General features: G+C 43.1%; 1 protein-coding gene across 6 annotated transcripts in view; it reads right to left on the reverse strand.

Moving 5' to 3' along the window:
* PTK2 (protein tyrosine kinase 2) overlaps positions 133-20,837 on the reverse strand; it is a 200,127-nt gene continuing 179,422 nt past the window's right edge. For 3 of the 6 annotated variants that reach the window (XM_021387146.1, XM_021387147.1, XM_021387145.1), the window contains 9 exons: positions 19,722-19,859; positions 18,423-18,554; positions 10,027-10,089; positions 6,910-6,949; positions 5,503-5,606; positions 4,266-4,274; positions 3,246-3,401; positions 2,328-2,408; positions 1,179-1,391 (listed from right to left, as the gene is read on the reverse strand). In XM_021387146.1, coding sequence (XP_021242821.1) covers positions 1,179-1,391; positions 2,328-2,408; positions 3,246-3,401; positions 4,266-4,274; positions 5,503-5,606; positions 6,910-6,949; positions 10,027-10,089; positions 18,423-18,554; positions 19,722-19,859 — 936 coding nt within the window. Of the gene's footprint in view, positions 1,392-2,327; positions 2,409-3,245; positions 3,402-4,265; positions 4,275-5,502; positions 5,607-6,909; positions 6,950-10,026; positions 10,090-18,422; positions 18,555-19,721; positions 19,860-20,837 lie in introns of all 6 variants that reach the window. The other 3 variants (XM_021387143.1, XM_021387148.1, XM_021387144.1) reach the window with 2 other exon arrangements.

Below are 20,837 nucleotides of genomic sequence, written 5' to 3' on the forward strand. Positions count from 1 at the left end.
TTAAGTCTTGGATTTCTTCTTGGATGCTTGCTGCTGTTCCTCAAATGAATTCTTGAAAGCTTGGGGATAAACCAAAGCAGAACTCACCATGGCTTCTGCAGCGTGCACATACACACAAAAATACAGCCAGAATTTCACTGGTAACACCTTTTTAATAGGTCAAAGTAACTGTACAGTTCATTATATTCTTCCTGAGAATAATTTATATCCCTCAACAGCAAAAAGGGAGTGTGGTTTTTATTTTAACAGAACAGATGGCATAACTGGAAAACCAAGGAAAATCTAATTACACTGCTCTACTGTAACTCCTCCCAGGCAAGACAGACAAAGGATGGGTTAGTTAACTACAGGGGGTTTAAAATATCCAACATGGCTTTAATCTGTCTTTATAAATTATATAAAAATGGGGGACATGAATGGTTACAGGACTCCTCTCAAGTGCAGCTCTGAGTTGCTCTGGTACAAAGCAGCATTTTCGCTTCCAAGGAAAACAACATTGCTACAAAAGAACTGGCACGTTATTCTGGTGAAAAAGAAGAGAGTTTTCTGTGTGTCCTACAGCTAGTTCCAACCAAATGCGTCACACATTCACATAAAGTAAAAGGCAGGAAGATGAAGAGGGCTTTAGTTTGTCCCGAAATGACTGACATCTTGAAAATATAGCTTTTTATTTTCTTTCTCTGTAAATTGTGATTAGCATATTGCGACGTAAGTGTTCTAATAAAAAAAATTCCAGTCTGGATAGTTCATATACTGTGGGCAAGAATTCTCAGCCCTGAGGTTTCCCAGAATTCTTCACTTCACAATATCTCGCTCCGCTCCGCTGCTCCAACAGTTCTGGCTCCGAGACTCGGCGGCAGCTCTGGGCTGAGCGTGGCTGACGCGAGGGAACAAACCGCGCTGCGCTCCAAGGCCGTGATTTCCCAAGGACTTCTGTACAAACTTCGTCCGCTGACAACGCCACTTTTCGAATCCCAGGCCAGCGTGGCTTTATGATAAAAAAAAACGTGGTTAACCTTTTGTAATGAGAGAACCAACAGCTGTCAGTCAGGGCTGCTGAAGCAAGAGGCGCCGGAAAGCCAGGACCACACTGGGTTAATCCTCACTGCTGGTGGAAGGTGAACTAATCCTTTCGCAAGCAGAATTCTTGAAGAGACAGGTGAAACTTCCCTCGGTGCTTAGTGCGGCCTGGACTGGCTGATCATTTTCAGTCTGGCCTGATCGATGACATCCAGCAAGTTCTTGGCATCCACGGCCAGAGCGTGAGCGGCCGTCAGCATTTGCTTCTTGTACTCCTGCTGCAGGCTGGTCATGACGTACTGCTGTGCCAGCTTCATCTTGTTAATGAGCTCAGCCAGGTCAGAGTTCAGCAGCTTCTGGGCCATCTCAATCTGGAACAACAAGAGCGGGTCAGCCGCGCAGGTTGGTAGCAGCACTATCTGCCCTCCCCAAGGAATAACGTCACCTCTGCGAAACCTGAACAGCCTGAGAGTTCCCCTTCAAGCTGGAGTCACCGCGCGGGGCCGGTGACACTTCTGCACTCGCTGCACAGAGACCAAGAGCTGCCTTGTCAGCCACAGAGCCACCTGCTGCCAACCAGCAGCCAGACCACAACTCCGAGTTTTAACTCAAATTTAAGCGCTGACATCTTGTGCTGAGTTTCCAGGCTCCTACTATCATCACCTTTACTGCCATCACTGTTATTAAAGCAGGTCAAGAAGGCAGGTACAGGTTATTAACAGAGCAATACAGCTACTAAGCTCTAAGACGGCACATAACAATTCTCTGGCTTTCTCCCTACCACGCTCATTCAAGGCTTTGGAGGAAAACAGTTTTATTCCTGACTCTTGTGAACTACACTGAAAGATCCCAGTCATTTCTTATCCTCAACAAGGTTACTACCGGGTATTTTCTCATCCAGCTGCACCACAATATGCTCAATTACCCACCCATTTAATGACTTTGTGTGCAAGCTGTATTTCATAGAAAACTGGAGTTGTACTAACACCCAGATGGTCTCCCTGCATTGCAGCGCTGGGTCTGTGTAAGCACTGCTGACAATTTTTACTTAAACTTCCGATATGTACACATTGCGTACTCCCTCATCCAGTCTGGGCATCTTGACTTGAGGCAACAAAAGCCTGCATTAACACAGCAACTAGATTCTAACAACATTAATTTAATCAAGAATTATAATTCAAGAGTTTGTAGTGCTTACTGAACACAAATATATGTGTGTGCAAATAAAAGAGAGCCCAAACACATCCATCTGGCAGTCCTGGCTGAGGCTAGCTCAAACCGCAGCGGGTGAGTGGGGCTCTGCCTACCTCTCTGTGGGTGCTCGCAGGAAGCACTGGCAGCGACTCATCCACTGTTGCTAGCAAGGTTCTCAGCGCCAAGCCAACCTCCTAAGGAGAAAAATGGATAAGGAAGGAAATAATGGACACAGGACGACCCAACAGGACATCTCCGCTTTGATTCAGTCGCCCCTCTCACACACACTGATGACATACACCAGACCATGTAAGCATTTTTAAACTAATAAAAACATGGAATGAATGGAGTTAAAGCAACATGGTTTATTAACTGTTTATCACAGAATCATGAAAGTTGGATAAGACTACTAAAAACATCTAGCCCAACTGCTGACCCCCCACAACCATGCTTACTACCCACATCCCTCAGTGACACATCTCCATGTTTCTTGAACACCTGCAGGGATGGTGACTCCACCACCTCCCTGGGCAGCCTGTTCCAGTGCACTGCCACTCTTTCTGAGAAGGCATTTTTCCTAATATCCAACCCAAACCTCTCCTGGTGCAACTTAAAGTCTATTACCTCTCATCCTATCCCTGTGACATATGAGAAGAGGCCAATCCCGCACCTCACCACAACCTCTATTCAGGTAGTTTTAAGAGAGCAATAAGGTCTCCCCTTAGCCTCCTCTTCTCCAGACTAAACAATCCCAGTTCCCTCAGCCACTCCCGACAGACTTGTGCTCCAGACCCTTCACAGCTTCGCTGCCCTTCTCTAGACACACTCCAGGGCCTCCATGTCCTTCTTGTAGTGAGGGGCCCCACCTGCAATTCCTTGTTTCACAGCATCAGAACAGAATGCCAAAGGGTTGATTAAAGAAAAGTTCCTTTTATATGAGAAATGCAGAGACGATGTCACACAGCTCCCTGTTAACATGAACTCTGTCATTCATGAGAAAAATGAAACCACATTCAAAATGGCGTCCTTACCTTTACCATGGGCACGTACTCCTCCGGTGGAGCTGGCTGTATTTTACTGGACATTTCTATGACAGCTTTCACCAGCCCGGTTACATTCTCATAGACTTTGTCATTGGAGCGGTCCAGGTTGGCCGTAGGAGGAGGGCTGATTTCCTGCGGCTTGATCTGGAAGCAGAGATGGATTGTTGAGCCTCCTGTGCCCAGCAGATGGGGCTCAGCAACCTCCCAGCCTGCAGAGATCACCAAGAACAGCCACCCCGGCCCCGCTGGGCACATTTGCTCGTGGGTCTGAAGGAAGTTTCCTTCAGGTGTCCTGACTGAGCACAGTCTCTGAGTGACTCTGAGGAGTCTACCAAAAATTCTCTGAAGAGCTCCCAGTGCAACTCCCACAGCAAAGAGAACTTGAGAAACAAGGAGTAGGGAGTACTTGACGTATTGAAGTGGTTCACTACTGATGACAAATTCCACTGCAAGACAACTAGGTGTCATGTCCCTGGTTCCAGGAAGTGGCTTTCTCCACTACCACTGCATGCCATGCCCAAGCAATCACTTGGGGGAGAGGACGGTTAAGAAGTTGCCCATTTCCTTCCCAATGGTCACACAGTGGCTCTACAGATCGAGGCTGGGCTCGTGGCACTGCAGCCCCACAGGTGCAATGACCACTGGTTCCCCACACCTGGTCCCAGCTACTGTGATGCTTCACTGGAAGCAGTCGAGACTCTATACAGATGAAACCATAAAGTACTTGGATGAGACTCTGTCTAAGGAAGAGTGCAGGATTTGGTGCGTTATGATTCCCAGTTTTTGCGTTTCACTACTTGGCTACTGACAACTGTTACAGAGATTCAATCTGGCACACTGATTGGAAAATACCTTAGGAAAAGGAACATTGCAATTGCTGCAATCAGCAGGGAAAGGCCGTGATTCTAATTGGTTTCAGCAATCAAGAAGTTAAGAGAGTCATCTGGCAAAGTCACATGCAAAGACATTTTGGAATAGGGCACGTACACACGCTCACGCACTGCTTACCCTCCATGGCTATTGTTGAGCAGAATGTGGGGGAAGGTTAAAGAAATTTACCAAAAGAAGGGAAAAAAGAAAAACAATATTAATAAAACTCAGCAGGAAAAAAAAAAAAACAACAAACCAAAACCAAAACATGTGTAGCAATAAGAGACCAGTTAAAAAGCCTGCAACAATAACGCATCCTCAACAGTATCAACAGTCATTCGGGTTAGCTCATGGTCCACTCGTTATGGAAGCACCATGTGCTGACAGCTGCTGTGCACCCGCGTAGAAGTGGAAGTGTTTGCCATGCACCCATGCCAACTTTTTACTGAACACATGGGGAAGAGATCATGCAAAGCTTGACAGGAGCAAGCCAGTCTGGCAAGGAGCAAAGGGGTGAATGGAGCAGAGGGCCTCTGCAACAGTGGGAAAGGTGTCCTGTGAAACCCTGCTCCCTTTACAACACCAGGGATCTGTCACGATAGGAAATACGCAGTCATGTAACTGTGCAGCTCCTGTTGCTGATGACCAGCCACAGTCATGGTTAAGAACTACCAAGAACCCCCCCTAGATGCATTCTATCCAATCCACTAAATTCCTATGTCCAGGCCTCAAAATTTCAGTGTATGGACATCTGCAGTTCTTAATAATCAATGTTTTCCTGTTGCTGTTCTTATGGTTAACATGGAGGCATCATTCCATTGATATCAGCTGCAACAGCAGACACAGCTTCACAGCATCCTGCAGCCTCTCTCTGCAAGAGAACTCCCTCAAGTTTCACTTCTGGTTTTACTGCCTATTTACTGGAGATGAGACAGCGAATCAGAAAGCATCTCAGTTAGGGGTCAGAATGTCCTGACTGTACTGTTTCCTCTCTGTGCTTGCTCCCTACAGCCACTGAGGTTTTAGGAATCTAGGTGCTACAAGAGAGGCATTCTGCGTACTGGGGATCCTGAGTGTGCTCTGTGCTCCTTCCTGCCGAACAGAACTGCTGGGTCTGCACGAGAGATGTCATATGCTCCTCAAACTGAAACAAGCTCACTTGAGAAAGGCTCTAGGTGAGGAACAACCTGAATCACTCACAGAGGACCTGGGCAGAGCAGTTAATTCCCCGATTCCCACTGCATGTTTGTCCCATGAAAATGTTTACTTGAGTCACTTTTGCATTCTGTGGTCTCTACTTGAGGAGCAGCTGAACTATCTCTATGGGGTCATGTTTTATTTTCTGAAATGTGTTTTGTGTTCCTGAGCACCGTACCTTCACGCCTTCGTTGTAGCTGTCCACGGGGCTGTTCAGGCTCGCCAGGCTGCCCAAGTGGGGGGCTCCAGGGCGCGGGGGTTTCTTTGGCGGAGCTGCATGATCTGGTTAACAACACAACTGGCATGTTAGAGCACCAACGTGTCACATGTACCTGCATCACTGCGGTCTGTCAACGTCACAAAGGCTACACTTGCTTTACTGTAATGGCAGAGGAGATGTGTCATACAGAAGATCCATTGTTTGCATGAGCTATGCTTTAATTGTGTTCTTACTTAAGAAAAGCAGAGATAAAAAGGGTTATGGAACTCACAGAATCATAGAATTGCTCAGTTTGGAAAGGACCTTCAAGATCATCAAGTCCAACCACAACCTAACCATACTGCTCTAACAACCCACCGCTAAATCATGTCCCCGAGCACCACATCCAAACGGTTTTTAAACACATTCAGGGAAGGTGACTCAACCACCTTCCTGGGGAGCCTGTTCCAGTGCTTAACAACCCTTTCTGGAAAGAAGTTTTTCCTGATATCCAACCTAAGCCTCCCCTGGCGCAACTTGAGGCCATTTCCCCTTGTCCTGTCACCTGTCACCAGTGAGAAGAGACCAGCCCCGCTCTCACTGCAATCACCTTTCAGGTATTTGAAGAGAGCAATGAGGTCCCCCTCAGCCTCCTCTTCCCCAGACTAAACAGCCCCAGTTCCTTTAGTCTCTCCTTGTAGAGCATATTCTCCAAGCCCTTCACCAGCCTTGTTGCCCTTCTTTGGACCTGCTCCAGCACCTCCACATCCTCAGTGTTCATCCATCAATGAGTTTTAATAAGGTACTTTGAAAATCCCCTTGTGGGATTACTACTCAGTCCTACTAACTCAGCATGCCTAACCTACACCTAGAGGTGCTTCGTATCACTCTGCACCACAGCTGAGTGCCACGCACGCTGCCAGAGTTCGAGGAGTGTTTGGACAATGCTCGCAGACACATGGTCTGATTTTTGGGTGGTCCTGTGTGGAGCCGGGAGTTGGATTTGATGATCGCTATTGGTCCCTTCCAACTTGGGATATTCTATGATGATTCCTGGCTGAAATCCCAGCTGTGACTCACTTTGATACTGTGAAACCTCAGCTGAGGTGCCTATCTGTGTTCTGCATGTCAGAACTCCACGCATGGTGGAGTCCTACAAGGTGATTCAGCCTCGTCTAGACACTTCCTGGCTGCTGAAACACTTCCTTGGATTTGCTGACTAATCTCTGGGGACTGCATGGGGAATTTCAGCACCAGAACACCTCTGCGCAGTTATGTGGAACTGAAACCACCCCTTGTATGGAAATCCTGGCATTTGCTCACTATTACTGCTCGAAGACATGTAATCAAGGATTCAAGATGACATTATACGAACTCAGTGCTTACCTGGTTTACCCACGGGCTGATATATGTGCTGGTTACCAGCCTGTAAGATACAATACACATTTACAGCAGTTACTACAGCGCTCACAATTTCACTAGCAAATTCTTACCCACTGAAAACAGGCAGTTCTCAGCACATTCCCAACAGTTACAAATACTTCCCTATTCACAGTCACTACCTATGCTCCTAACTGCAGTTATATACAATTATACAGTAAGGAAAATATTTTCACTTCTTTAGTATTGCTCATGACAGCCTTGGCCTGTACATTACAGTTTAACCTTCACTGTTACTCAAACATGCTGGCACGTTCATAGCAGTTTTTCTCCTTTATTCAGAGATCAAACTGCAGAAGTCATGGTGCTGATGAAGAAATTGGAGTGCAGCAACTAGAAGCCTAAGGTATTTCTGCACGGCTGAATAGTGTCAATAATGGTAACAAGCTTCTGAGCTGTGAAGCTCTTAGTCAAGGTCAATTTGCTAATACTTAACGCTAGATTCAAATTACTTTCTTTGGTAATTACATTTATACCACCTTCACACCAAGAAAAATGAAAATCTAGTCCCAACCAAATTAATACCTTGTGAAAAATTTGTCACGTCACAAAAATAAAGTTACAAGCAAAACAGCCACATTTCATGCATGCATATGTGTATAATGGAGTTTCCATTATGAAGCAAAGCACTGAAGGCAGTTAGAATTTCATATGCCTCACGGCAAAATGTCTCAAAAAGGCACTTATTCTTAAACAAAGACAATTTTCTGCCACATCAGAGTACTTCCTTCCACCAGGACCTAAGGAAGCTGCTGCTTCAACACGTTAAAAATGACATTCCAAAAACTTAAGAGTTCACTGTGAACAGTATGAAAACACAGCATTTGTTTCAGTTTGACTTCAGCTCCAGAGAACGCTCTCACAATCCCTGTCTGAGAGTGTTAACTACTTACCTTTACTTTCTGACCTTTTAAGCACGTCTCTTTGAACCTTTCTCTATTTTCAGAAACACACTCGGGTAATTGGGACAGCTCACCATCCCCAGATCACCTCTTCAATAACAAAACCCAAAGGACACTCACAATCGTAGTTCAAAGTTTCAGCTGGGCAATTTTTAGAAATTACTGCTACTGTTTTAAAACCACAGGGAGATTTGACAAGGCTGCAGTGGTTAGAGCTGCCTAGCACTTTATGAGGCTGTTTAGCTTCTCAAAACTTTTCCAAATTTTAACTGCGTGACCTGAAAATCCCAACTCTCACTCAATGTCAAGCTCAATTCTACCTGTTGGCTATGGAAAACTGTAGCAAGAGGCAAAACTTTCAGCACGTGAGCTCACGTAAGAATGTACTGCAAAGGGAGAATTCTGGATGAAGACGCTAAGGAGTTCTTACACGTTTCATAGTCGATATTGTAGCAGGATGCTCTAAGCTCCAAGTCCTGACGCTCTTCTGCTGTTGTCACATCCCTCTGAAACCCTTTGGCCAACCATCTCACACACTGCCCTACCACCATTAACCTTGGTCATGGTGCTAACCTAGTTATTTCAAACCTGAGAACCCTGGGGAGAAGAGGCGGGGCAAGAGGAAGGAGGCTTGGTTCCTCAGAAAAAAAATCATGAATGTTTACTTCCAGAATATTATTAAAAATAGATGTTGACAGAATGCGAGCAAAGTTACACACCACTCCTTATTTCTCATCCTCTCAATGCGGAACTGAGATTGGCTCACGGGTTTACCTCTTAGGTTGCCCCGTGTGCAGTCACGAGTTGGACCTGATCCTTGTGAATCCCTTCCAACTCAGGATATTCTATGATTCTAAGCAATGGACATTTCCAACAGCAAACGAACTCAATGTTTCAAATGCGTTAAGAATTATAAAAATGGACAAGCAAATTCCGGAATTGAATTAACAGACTCTCCTGCAACTCATTTTGCCAACAGCCAGTTTTCTTCCCACTTGTTCAAGTGGGGTGTCCCACCTCATCTGGGAATGCAGGACATCCCCTACAAGCAGTTCAAATGCAGGTTTTTACTCTAAGCCCAGGCAAAGAAATTAGCTTGCTGTACTTGAAGCTCACTGCCTCCTACATCAAACCTCTGACGTGACCTCAAGATCTTCTTGCAGCACTCCCAAGTACCACAAAATGCAGTAATACTTTGCTCACTCTTATTGTAAGATGCAACAATAGCAAAGACCTAACAGTAACTGTCAGTCTGCTCCAGGTTCATGGCAAAAATCTTAGCAGCTTCCAAACACAAGTAACTAACTCCAGAGACTGTGCCGCAGTGTGTGATTCACGACTCTACCTTGCAAATGCAGGAAGAGTTCCTCTGCCCTCAGGTAGTGTAGAAATACTGAAGTCAAACAGAATTACAGCCTAGAGGAACAAGTAAAGTGAATTTATGGTATCAACTTCCAAGAGAAGCTTTGAAGGTGATCCCTGGAGGCCGTCACCAGATGAAGCACTGAGTTTCTGCCCTTAGTAGTCCCCAGCCTGACCCCCATTTTCTACTGGTATGACTCAGAGGTTCCAGTGGCAATCAAACAATTGGAGAGATGTTTTTATTTAAACAGCCAGCCGTTGTGCCAGTAAGAATGAGTGCTGCAGCTGCTGTCTGACAATAACGGAATGGCTGTGGGGTTTATTCCATTTGTTTCATTGCGGATCATTTACCCTAAACAGAGTTCTGAGTAACACAACAGTAACATTTACATTCCTTGTAAGAGAACCCTTCAGATATTTAAACAACTGCAGAAGTTATTCTAACCCCGCTTCCTGTTGACAGAAGTTTCAAAAAGCATTTTTAAATAAAAGGCCCAACCATACATCACAGGAACATTAAAAAATAATTGCAACATATCTGCAGAAACACTGCAGTATTGTTTCAAGGGGAAAAAAAAAAACAGAAACCCCAAATCCACCCAAGTGCTGCACGACCAAAGTCTGCCACCGTTCTGCTGTTCCCACAGAAGCTGAGCTCCTTGGAAAGTTGCAGAGCCAAGTAATGACAGTGGAAACACTGAGCAAAAACTTTAAATCATCTCCCATAATAAAAGACAGCATGTTCTACCAGGACGCTGGAAAAGGGGCCAGGAGATGAAAGGATCCCACAGATACTCACTGGGCCCTGGAGACCTCCGTCCTCCCGCTCGATGCTGCCCCTGGAGAGCCGCACATCAGGTTTCTGAAACACAAACCATAGGATCACAGAATGACTTGGGTTGGAGGAGACCTTAGAGATCATGGAGCTCCAACCCTCTGCTGTGGACTGGTTGCCACCCACCAGGTCAGGCTGCCCAGGGCCCCATCCAACTTGGCCTTGAACACCTCCAGGGATGGGGCACCCACAGATTCTCAGGGCACAATTTCACCCCACACTCTGCTTACAGATTCACACAACCCTGGCAAAAAACATCCCAAAGACCAGGCTACTGAAAAATGAACACTGACAAACACAAATGTCAACTGCATTCCACTTCATACACCCCACGCTGCAATGGTGTGCTTCTGGAACAACTGCTCCCCAAAACTCCTGGCAGACTCCCAGACTGCTTCTCAGCCTCCCAATCTCAGCACACGAGTGAAAAACGCTGTTTATAAATATTGCCAGTACCATTTCCCTAACACAACATTGGAAAATTTGCATTTCGTATTTTCTAAAAGGCAACAAAAGTTGTTTTTTTAAACAACTGTTCTCCTCCCACAGGCAAATTTTCAACCTCAGGATGAGAAATGCTGCGAGTTAATTCCCGCTTCCTGCTCAGAAGGCTTCCATGTGCTTGGCTCTGTCTGGAAGGCTGCAAACGGGGCCAGTGATGGAGCTCTGCACAAGCTGCACTGGATACAGAAAGCTAACGCAGACACCCAGATGCACCATTCTCCTGATAAAAGTGACCAACAAACGACTTCCTATTCTATCTGCTTTAAGTGACACAGAGAAACTTGGGGCTTGATTGTTTTAAAATGGAAAGCTAAGACCAGCCCAACTTTTTCTTGGAGAAATTGGCCATTTCTCTCACCTCCCACCAAATCCAGGTGTCTTGTATTACTTACAGTAATACTTATGTGGAAAGAAAAAGGAAGAGCTGATGTGAAACAAAGGATCATGCTGACCTGAAGACACAAACTGAGCAAAATCAGTGTGCTTTTCTAGCACAGAAAAACAAACTTAATGTGCTGTCCTATGGAACCGCATGAGGAGTTCATTTTCTTCAGGTTGGATATTAAGAAAAATTTCTTCTCAGAAAGAGTGGCAATGCATTGGAACAGGCTGCCCAGGGAGATGTGGAGTCACCGGCCCTGGAGGAGTTCAAGAAACGGGCAGACGTGGCACTGAGGGCCATGGTTAGTGGGCACAGTGGGGATGGGCTGATGGTTGGACTAGGTGATCTTAGCTGTCTTCTCCACCCTTAATGATTCTATGATTCAGGCAACAGATAACACACACTTCTGTATCAGCGTACACACAGCTTCTGTCATATATCTGAATGCACATATGCATAAAATGTATGTACACACACAGAAGATGTTTAGAGAAATGCAGACAAATACCAACTGTAACTGAGCTCACTCCACAAAAATGTGCTTTCAGGGTCAGTTTTGGGGGGGCAAACATATCTGCTTCTTGTTGAAAGCTACTCCAGATCCCCTTCCTTCCTCCTAAAAGCACTACAGAATAATTCCAATTCACATATCCTGCTAAGTGATCCTAAAGAAGCAGCAGGGCAGGCAGATCAATAACACTAATATCGATGTCATTAAAAACACTCAGATTGCTCTAGCAGTCTGTACGAAGGGCTTTTCTGTGGATTTCCATTCAGTCTTCTGCAGACAGAGCACAGTCAGACTCGCTGCCTGAAAGAACTTGCAGATTAAAAATAGACAAACCAATGGAGACGAGGAAATATTTAACCCCTTCTTAAGCAGGAAGAACCGACGCAGACAAAAGCAAGCAATTTGCTCAATGCTTCTCTGAGAATTTGTGCCAAGTTCTATAATGAAACCTATCTGGACAAATCTCTAGTTTATTTTCTTTATGATAGCGATATTTTTTTTCTTAAGTCTCATTTGATATGGGTATATCAGACAATTCCACAGATATCAAATGAGTTGTGACACTCAGAGTAGGTTTTAGCTGAAGTAAATAGCTATTCTTGCTTAATTTCTAACTTAATTTCTATTACAATCTGTCTCAATTTCACTTTAATTTCTTGCCAGGAATTGCCCAAAGTCTTTGGGAATAGCTGAAGATGAGTTCATCCTAGGGGTCATTCATGATACTTGCACTTTGAACAATTAACTACTCCAAAAATACACCCTAAACCAGACTAGGCCAACAAAGTCCTACTGGACTACCCTTATACAAATGAAGCCATGGGGAGCACTGATGTTGCCCAGCATTCTCCAAAAATCTGATCTGAAAATGAAGACACCTGGTGCCACTGGGTGCAGGAGCAGTTTGTACAGCTCCACAACCCACCTGCATCCCCCAGTGACTGGCACATCCGTGCTGTAAGAGTAAAGACTGAGAATCTGTAGCGCTACCACTTCCAAATTCTCTTCTCCTAACGCTTCTCTCCCTCTGTCCACCAAAACCCCAACAGTCAGGTACACAAGGAAGAAGAGAAATACTCAACACGTGCCTGTGTCCAATGAGTAACAGGAGGCCCAAATGTATTTCTAACATTAATTAGCAAACGATATTCCAATTTATTCATTTGTTTGGCTATGGAAATTTCAAAGGACAAACTATTTTACACTAAAGGAGGTATCTCAGGTCAAACACTCGTATTTTTAAACATCACAGAATCACAGAATGGCTTGGGTAGGAAGGGACCTTAAGCATCACCTGGTTATAACTTAATAGTAATTCTGTCCCTTCTAAGTGCATAGATTTTTAATTAAATAATATACCTTTCATAGTCAGGATTAGACTAATTAATTTTATTTTAAGCCCCTGATGCTGGCACTACACTGCAATGTGTGGGTGAATTCTTAGTACCGAGCTCCCTCCTTTATGTTCAATGCCACGTTTCAGGGAGGAACTGTATTTTATTAAATTCTTGCAGAAAATCAAAGCCCTGGAAAAGTAAATGGATTTTTTATTTTTTATTTTTTTTTCCTAATAAACAGTCTGCTATCTGGAATCTTTGGAAGCATCAAGTGTACTTTTCAGACAGGATGCATACGTTCACAAACTGGAACACAATCTTTATTTCCAGTATTTCTGGTCGCTCACTAATAAAAGAACATGTATGTCTTGGCATTCTCAGGACATGCCAAATTGTAATATCTTGGTGGGAATTACTCAGGCTAAAAATTAAAATCTTTTTTTAGAAACAGTACACATCAATTATACTGGAGTTGCAGTTCTCAGTGTCAAAACAGGACAAGTACTAAACCACAGCTATGTGGGAATTTCAGAAAAAAAAAACAAAACCGAACACGATAAGGAAACTATGCAAGTTATTTCTTCTAAACATCCCAGGAAAGAGCTATAAATTTCCTAGCACAACACTGCTCTATCTGCTGAGGAGTTACTCAAAGGCATGAGCACATACATCTTTATTTGATATACTGAGAAGCAATGCCAGATACCATCAGTCCAACTACAACAGAAAGGTGCAAGCTGGAAACTAAATTCAAACGAAGAAGCAGTTCATCAAGACGTCCTAAAAGAGGAAAAGCACTCTGCAAAATATTCAGAGAGAGCTACAGTGCAAGAAGCTACAACATCAAAATCATGAACGTCACTGTACTGCTGAACTTAAGAGGCCATCCTGGAAAGACACAGCGTGACAGTTTCTGCCCCACAAGCCCCGATAAGCAAAGTAACAGCCATCAGTTACACAGGCTCTTGTGCATCTTCACATCTCCGCTTTGCTAGCTGTGGTTAGGGATGATTCTCCTTTGGGACAAATTCCATATTAAAATACAGAAGTTAAACTGTTCTAGAGGCAAACAAAAACAAAAAAATCAGATAGCTTTTGGCAGTTCCGATTTCTGCCAAAACTTAAAGCATCCTGAAAGGGCTTTTTAAAAATTATTTTAGCTCAATGAATTCACTGATTCGCTTTTAAATTACTTCTCCGTGCGAGAAATCAGGCAGATTAACACGTACACACCATGCCCACAAGGAGTAATTCAGTGCTTCAATCCTGATTTTCTTTCTATGTGCACACATAGCGTATGCTTCGCATTAAGGCCAAGCATTACAGGATGCACGCCAGACTGTGGGGTAACAGGCCAAATAGTTCAGCTCCAGTTAGCTGCGCGTGCCAGCAGCGAAGAGTCTATCTGCAATTGTGGAGCACTGCATTTGGGGATGGAGGTTGCTCATTTGGCTTCTACGTGCTTTGCACTATGTGAGAGTAAAACCTCAACCAAACTTTGCCAATTTTATTTTTTGGAGTGGAAATACCCACTGTGATTGGAAAATGACTGAAGAGAAAGTGAAGAATGAGAACTTCATGTGTTTCTTGTATGCATGAGGTAACTATCCAAACACCACAGGGTATAAAAGATGATGAAAATTGTGTGGACTGCAGCACCTAGAGAATTGTAGCAGCAAGACACCTTGCACAGAAAGCCAAACAGACTCCCATTTTTTTTATGTGACTGCACTGCAGTGGTCTCACCTCTCCGCCTACATATGCCTCATGCAGACAGCATCCTCTAATGTTACCTGCATCAAGTGAGAAGTGCAGCAACACTGTCTTCACTTCAGCTCCCTCAAAAATAATTCAGAGATTTCTGCCACTGATATCCAAAGCAATTTTACCAAGACAGCATGAAAGGCCGCAGCTTCAACCACTGCCCACGAAGCTACCGACTCATGTCAGTGGCCCCTCTGTATCAGGGGATGGCAGTTAATTCTGAAATAAATTCCCCCTGAAACAAATCCTCCACCTCCCCTATTCTCTTCTCACTTCCCAGCAGATAAATTTGGTTCAATTTACCATTTGAAACGTTCTTTTCAGTCTTTACGCAACAGATTTATTTTCACTCAGGAGCTTCCTATGAAAAGAGATCTGTGTATTTTCCCTTTATATAGCAGAATTTCAGAATTTGGGGTTCTATTTAACGCTGCAGCTTGCAAACAACATCTCTATCTCCTTTCACATACTATTTACATGTTCTCAAAAGACTGTTTTCAGACAAATCACTCACAGATAACATCCTCTCTGAAGACTGCTGCATTTCCATTTCAATGCCACTGCCATTTCATTCTTCATTCTGGGGTGTCTCTTCTAGCAAACACAGAATCAGTGCTGTTCATCTTTGTCCTAATATGTTATGAGTTGCAGTTTTTCTTTGCAAAAACAGCAATAGATTTTGAATCGTGAGCACGCTAGTCTCGCTCTAGGGAGATAAAAATTGTACTAATAGGAAACCCTGCACGGATTTTTCTTCTCATTACACAGCATCTCACATTAAATGATTTGTGGTTACTCCTCTGTGAGTCCAAGTCTCAACAGTAGAAGTGAGATATAAGATAAACCGTAGGACTCTGAGGACTGTGTAAAGAGTTGCTTTTGAAAGCAGCCAGCTTTAAACTAGGAGCACTATGCTGTAGAGTTACATAAGTTCAGAATTTAAATCTGGCTCTCCTCTCTCTATTGTTCTCTATGCCTAAAAGGAAAAATGTTCTTCTGAAACCTAAAGCAGGGACAGGAGAGCCACACTTCAGCCCAACAAGGTCATCAAAACCTAAAGGTTAGTTTTCCTGCAGAAAGCTCTCTCAAAGCATGTGAGAGACACGAGACTGACTGATAAAATAAGATGTCTCTCCTTCAAACTTGGGAGTGGTTTTACTGAAGTCCCTCTCTGGACAGAAGAAATGTCAGTTCTTTAATAGAGACCATGGGTTAAGCAATGTGAACATGTACAATATACATAATACTTCTACACTGGACTCTCACGTTTGGACGCTCATGTATGAACTCTGGATATTCTACAGGAGAAGGGCAAGGCCTCCAGGAGTGATTCCTCACAATGACTTTTCTACTGTCTTGATTTCTTCAGCACTGAACCTAGAAAACCATGTTCCTTTTTCAACAAATAGCCACCTGTGAGCAAAAGTATATCCTGTGACTACCACTACAGCTTGTTCAACTTTTGACACGGAGTATATAAATCTGTAAAAGGGATTAAATTATTACCTGCGAGTCTCTATATTCAAAACGTTAATGCGGAAAGACCAAGAATTTAAGTCTCCAGTGAATTCTGCCTCCTCATTTTGGTTATTTAACTTCACGCTTACTCCCATTCAAACTTGCTCTTTTTGCCTTTTTAACTGCCTAACGTTTACGGAATCACAGAATCACCGAATTGTAGGTGTTGGAAGACACCTCTAGAGATTATTGAGTCCAACCCCCCTGCAAAGCAGGCTCCCTGCAGCAGGCTGCACAGGTAGGCATGCAGGCATGTCTTGAATATCTCCAGAGAAGGAGAATCCACAACCCCCTAGTTTACACTGGGTTTACAACCAAAACCAGCTCTGTCAAAGCTACAGAGTTGTAGAGCTCACAAGCTCATCAGTGCTTTAATTTCCTTTAAATAGGAGGTGGTAGTAGTGATGGTGTATCTTCTGCAGTACACTATTACAGGCCAAAAGAAAAATCAACAAGCAGCAGTCTGGGTGATGGTAAACACCCTGATGGTCCTGAGGCTGAACCAAAGCAGAACACTGAGTGCTACAAATAAGTATCACCTACCCTGCAGAAAAGGTGAAAGCTCCCACAGAACCTATTGCCACCACCTGAAGTTACCATGTCTCATTCTCAAGAGGTGTTCTGTTAAGAAGCATTCTTGGGGCAATATGTTCATACCTCAAAAAGTTCTTAACAATCTTGTAAATTTTAATCCACAATTTGACCTCCTATGCTTGTGAAAGTCACAAACAATTGGTGCTATTCAGGACTGGAAAAGCTAATGCCTAAATTAGGCAGGAAATTTTCCTTTCCCCTCCCCTGTAACAAATTTGACAAAGCAATCTGGGTAGAGTGGTTTCTCTTTCATCAAATGGTAAAGCGCAAATTTCCAAGAGTGTTTACAGATAAAGAAGCCAAAAGCAAGCTTCATTGTCTTTCAATCACAAGTGACATCCTACCTCTGTCACAATCCAGATCTTAGCTAGAACATGCAATGGGCATGGAGGTATCTAGCAGTTAACTCTCATCTGCTTGCAGAGATTTATCCTACTCTTGGTTGTCCATATGCTCGTCAACTGTTTGGAACAGTTCTGGATACCATACCTAATGAACACCCTAAGAAATTAAGGTCATCCAATTTGCAAAGAATTAGGTCTCAATAACACAGTCTACATTTAAGATCTGCTCTCCATTCCTTCCCACTGGCGTCCTGTAGAATAAAGCATAGATTCTTATTTCCAAGGAACTCAATGTACTGGCTTCAACATCCCTAAACGACGGCTTTAAATTCAGCGAGACAACTGCAGTTGGTCTCCAAAATAAAAATAATTCACCCAGGCAATTCCTCAAACTTATCTCCCACAACAAACTTATCACACTTGCACTGACACAAACATGCTTTTGCAACTACATACAACATGAAAAGCTTTCAAACCAAAATGTTCCTTGAAATACACTTGAAACCAAACACGTGATTGATGTATGTCACAGCCCATACCACACCACTCACCTATCCAGTGAGGCTCGTGGATTCACAGGCTCCTCACCGTGAACCTATACAGGGTAATATGCTACTATAATCTTCTGCTGCATCTCTAGCCAACAGTATTGAGCAGCAGAATCTTAACACAGAACTTGATTTTTGACAACTAATTCCATTACTAATGCATTTCTTCTTGTTCGTCACGATGCCCAGAGCTTTTCTCCCAACTCATAGAGCTCTCTGTTAAAATAGTTTCTTCTTGATAAGGTGTCTCATTATTCCCCCAGTGTAAGACTGATTACAAGTCTTATTACAGTCAGAGCTGTTAAGACAACTGAAGTTTTCACTCTTTTAGGGGTAGAATACGTACAGATCTATCCCCTTAAGAATATTTTCCTATGAATAAGCAGGCAATCTCCAGATTGCCACATAATTATACCTACAACTTCTCAGATACAAATACCCAATTGAATAAAGACTCACAGAAAATATCAGCTGTTTGAGTCTGGCTCTTTTCAGTGGTGCCCAGTGCCACAAGAGGCAGTGTGCACAAAATGGAACCCAAAAGGTTCTGCCTAAACATCAGGAACTACTTCCACATTGTGTAGGGAACTGAGCACTGGCAAAGAGAGGTTATGGAGTCTGCTCCTTGGAGATCTTCAAAAGCTGCCTGGACGTGGCCTTGGACACCATGGTGTTGGCGTCCCTACTTGAGCAGGGACTGGACCACATGGACCCAGGGGTCCCTGTCAACCTCAGCCATTCTGCGCTCCCGTGGTTCTGTATCAGGACATCAGCACAGGACACGCTTACGAGCTGAACACTTAAAGAAAAATCAGAATGAATGACTGAATTAACAAGAATCACAAAACAAAGCATTACCAGGAATCGTTCCTCTTTTTCAAGCCAGCGTTGATCTTCTTCCATCTCTTGTTGTTGTCGTATTAATCTCTCCTCCATGAGATGTGTGGGTAGAACCTGCCCCATTCCTCGTATGTCCACAGTGCCTGAATCCTAAGAGACAGAATTAAGTTTAAGCAGTGTTACAACAACTGACAATTTTGTAAAAGGAGCTGAAAGAACTTACAGATTATAAATGAATGAATTTTTAAAAGACAAAATGCAGAAGAGCAATCAAGCAGAGTTCCTCAGCATGCCCATAAACTGAGGGAGATCAGAAGAAACTCTTTCCAATTACAAACAATTTATCTGCCTTGCTCCTGATCACTAGAATCAAAAAGATTTGGGAAATTCTGCTTTGTTGATCAATGATGGTGTCACTTCATGGCTTGCACTTTACTTGGTAACGATTTCCTTTTCTTGGTCTTGTGCAGCAATGCAACAATCCAGTTGTTAAAGCTGCAAGATACAGTTTTCACCCAAACCAAACTCCCTTTTGTTTTAGCTGACACTTGTAAAGCACATATAAATTTGTATTTTTAGAAAAGCCAAGGCAAGTTTTCCAACGAGCTTCATGGAGATTGCTTTTAGGTAACCAACATCAAAGCTTCTGTGAAAACTTTGGCTATAACTTGTTATTATGAACGTGTGCAAAGCAGTCACATGCTTCCACCAACACTTTATTCACGCACAACGTAAGTAAACTAAGTTGTTTCTATTGCCCCTTTAGAATAAACAGGAATGCTGAACTACCTGGGATGACAGCACTCAACTAAACTATACAGGGCATGAACAACTGCATGGCTGCAAGCTGGAACGGCACAATATATGACTAAATCAACCAAGAGTAGCCTGAGGCAAACTGAAGATGTGGACATCTATCTGCTCTCCTGTATTTATGGTGTAAGTCTCAGTTCTCATATAAGTGCTTACTAGAGGCATAAAGAATAGAGCACTGCTTAGAGAGCAAATGGATTTAGACAGCATCTTTGTGGAACAATAAAATGGAATGAAAAAAGTGGAAAATATTGGAGAACAGAAAAAAAAAAGACGGAAAGTTAGAGGGAGAAATAATTTTATGTTCCTTGCAGCTACATGCAGAATCTGGTTAAAGAACTGAATTCAGTCATGATTCCCATCCCATTGCAGGAAGGCAATTTAAAAAACACTACTGAAACACATTTGATTTTCCTACAGTACTCTCCAGATATATCTAAGGAATAAAAAAAAAAGCGTATTTACTGTACAGAGTGCAACAATAGCTGTATCAGTTCACCATACCTCCACATTTGGCTGCCACACTGATATTTCCTGAGGTCGATGGTTCCAGGAATCTGTTTGATCCAAGTGAGAAGCTTGCCCAGGATAAATGCTGCCTGCCATGGCTGGTATCCCGTGGGAACCAGAGTAGCCAGATACCTTTGGGAAAAAAAAAAAAGAAGCTACATTGNCCTTTGGGAAAAAAAAAAAGAAGCTACATTGGTAGGATTTGTGCTCCCCCATATTTAATAATCTTTTTTTTTTTTTTTTTTTTATGAAGGGAGTAAACATAAGTGACTCAGTTCGAGCAGTCACTGTGAGGGAGAAAAGGAAGCAACGAAAGAAGAAGGAAACCAAGCCAAGATGTGACACAAAACCTCTTTCTCTAATTCATATACTATCCGAGGATGCCTAACCAAACAATAGCATTAGAAAGTATGTTTCAACCTCTGAAGTCAAGAAGTCAAAGTACTCCGAGAAACAAAATCAACTCTATTGATACTTTTGGAAGACTTACATACGCAGAGCTCATATTCAAGTTAATAGGAGCTGTGCACACATCACCCTACAGGGCCATACAAAAATGTACCCCACACTGTATATTACAAGCTCAAGTTCTGAGTGACTGCATGTCATTACTGTGCTTAGCTGCACAACTTGAGAAATTATCCACAGAAAAATCAAAGTAGCTTCAGTAGGTCTGAAATATTCTGATTAAGAAATTAAAACCTCCCCACTCCCATGAAAAAAAGAAATCTCATCTGAGTTTGTTGTATATGGCTGTTGCTTTGAATAGACCTACATATACTTAAAGAACACTATCAGACAACAGAAAATAAAGCTGTTTCAGAGAAATATTAGGGAGCAGAGTATCAATAAACCCAAGGAAAGTGCACCACCCAAACCCCTTTTACACTGCAATTAATTTCATAACATAGCAAAAATTCCAACCCAACTGAAGCCATGCCATTTCAAGCCAAGAAAATCTATGATTCTGTGATTCATTAAGAAACGTGCAGATGTGGCTCTGAGGGACATGGTTTAGTGGGCATGGTGGTGATGGGTTGGTGGCTGGACTAGATAATCTTTGCAGTCTTTTCCAATCTTAATGTTCCTATAATCTGATAATAATCTATA

Source organism: Numida meleagris, chromosome 2 (genome assembly GCF_002078875.1).
Source record: "Numida meleagris isolate 19003 breed g44 Domestic line chromosome 2, NumMel1.0, whole genome shotgun sequence".
Lineage (NCBI taxonomy): Eukaryota > Metazoa > Chordata > Aves > Galliformes > Numididae > Numida > Numida meleagris.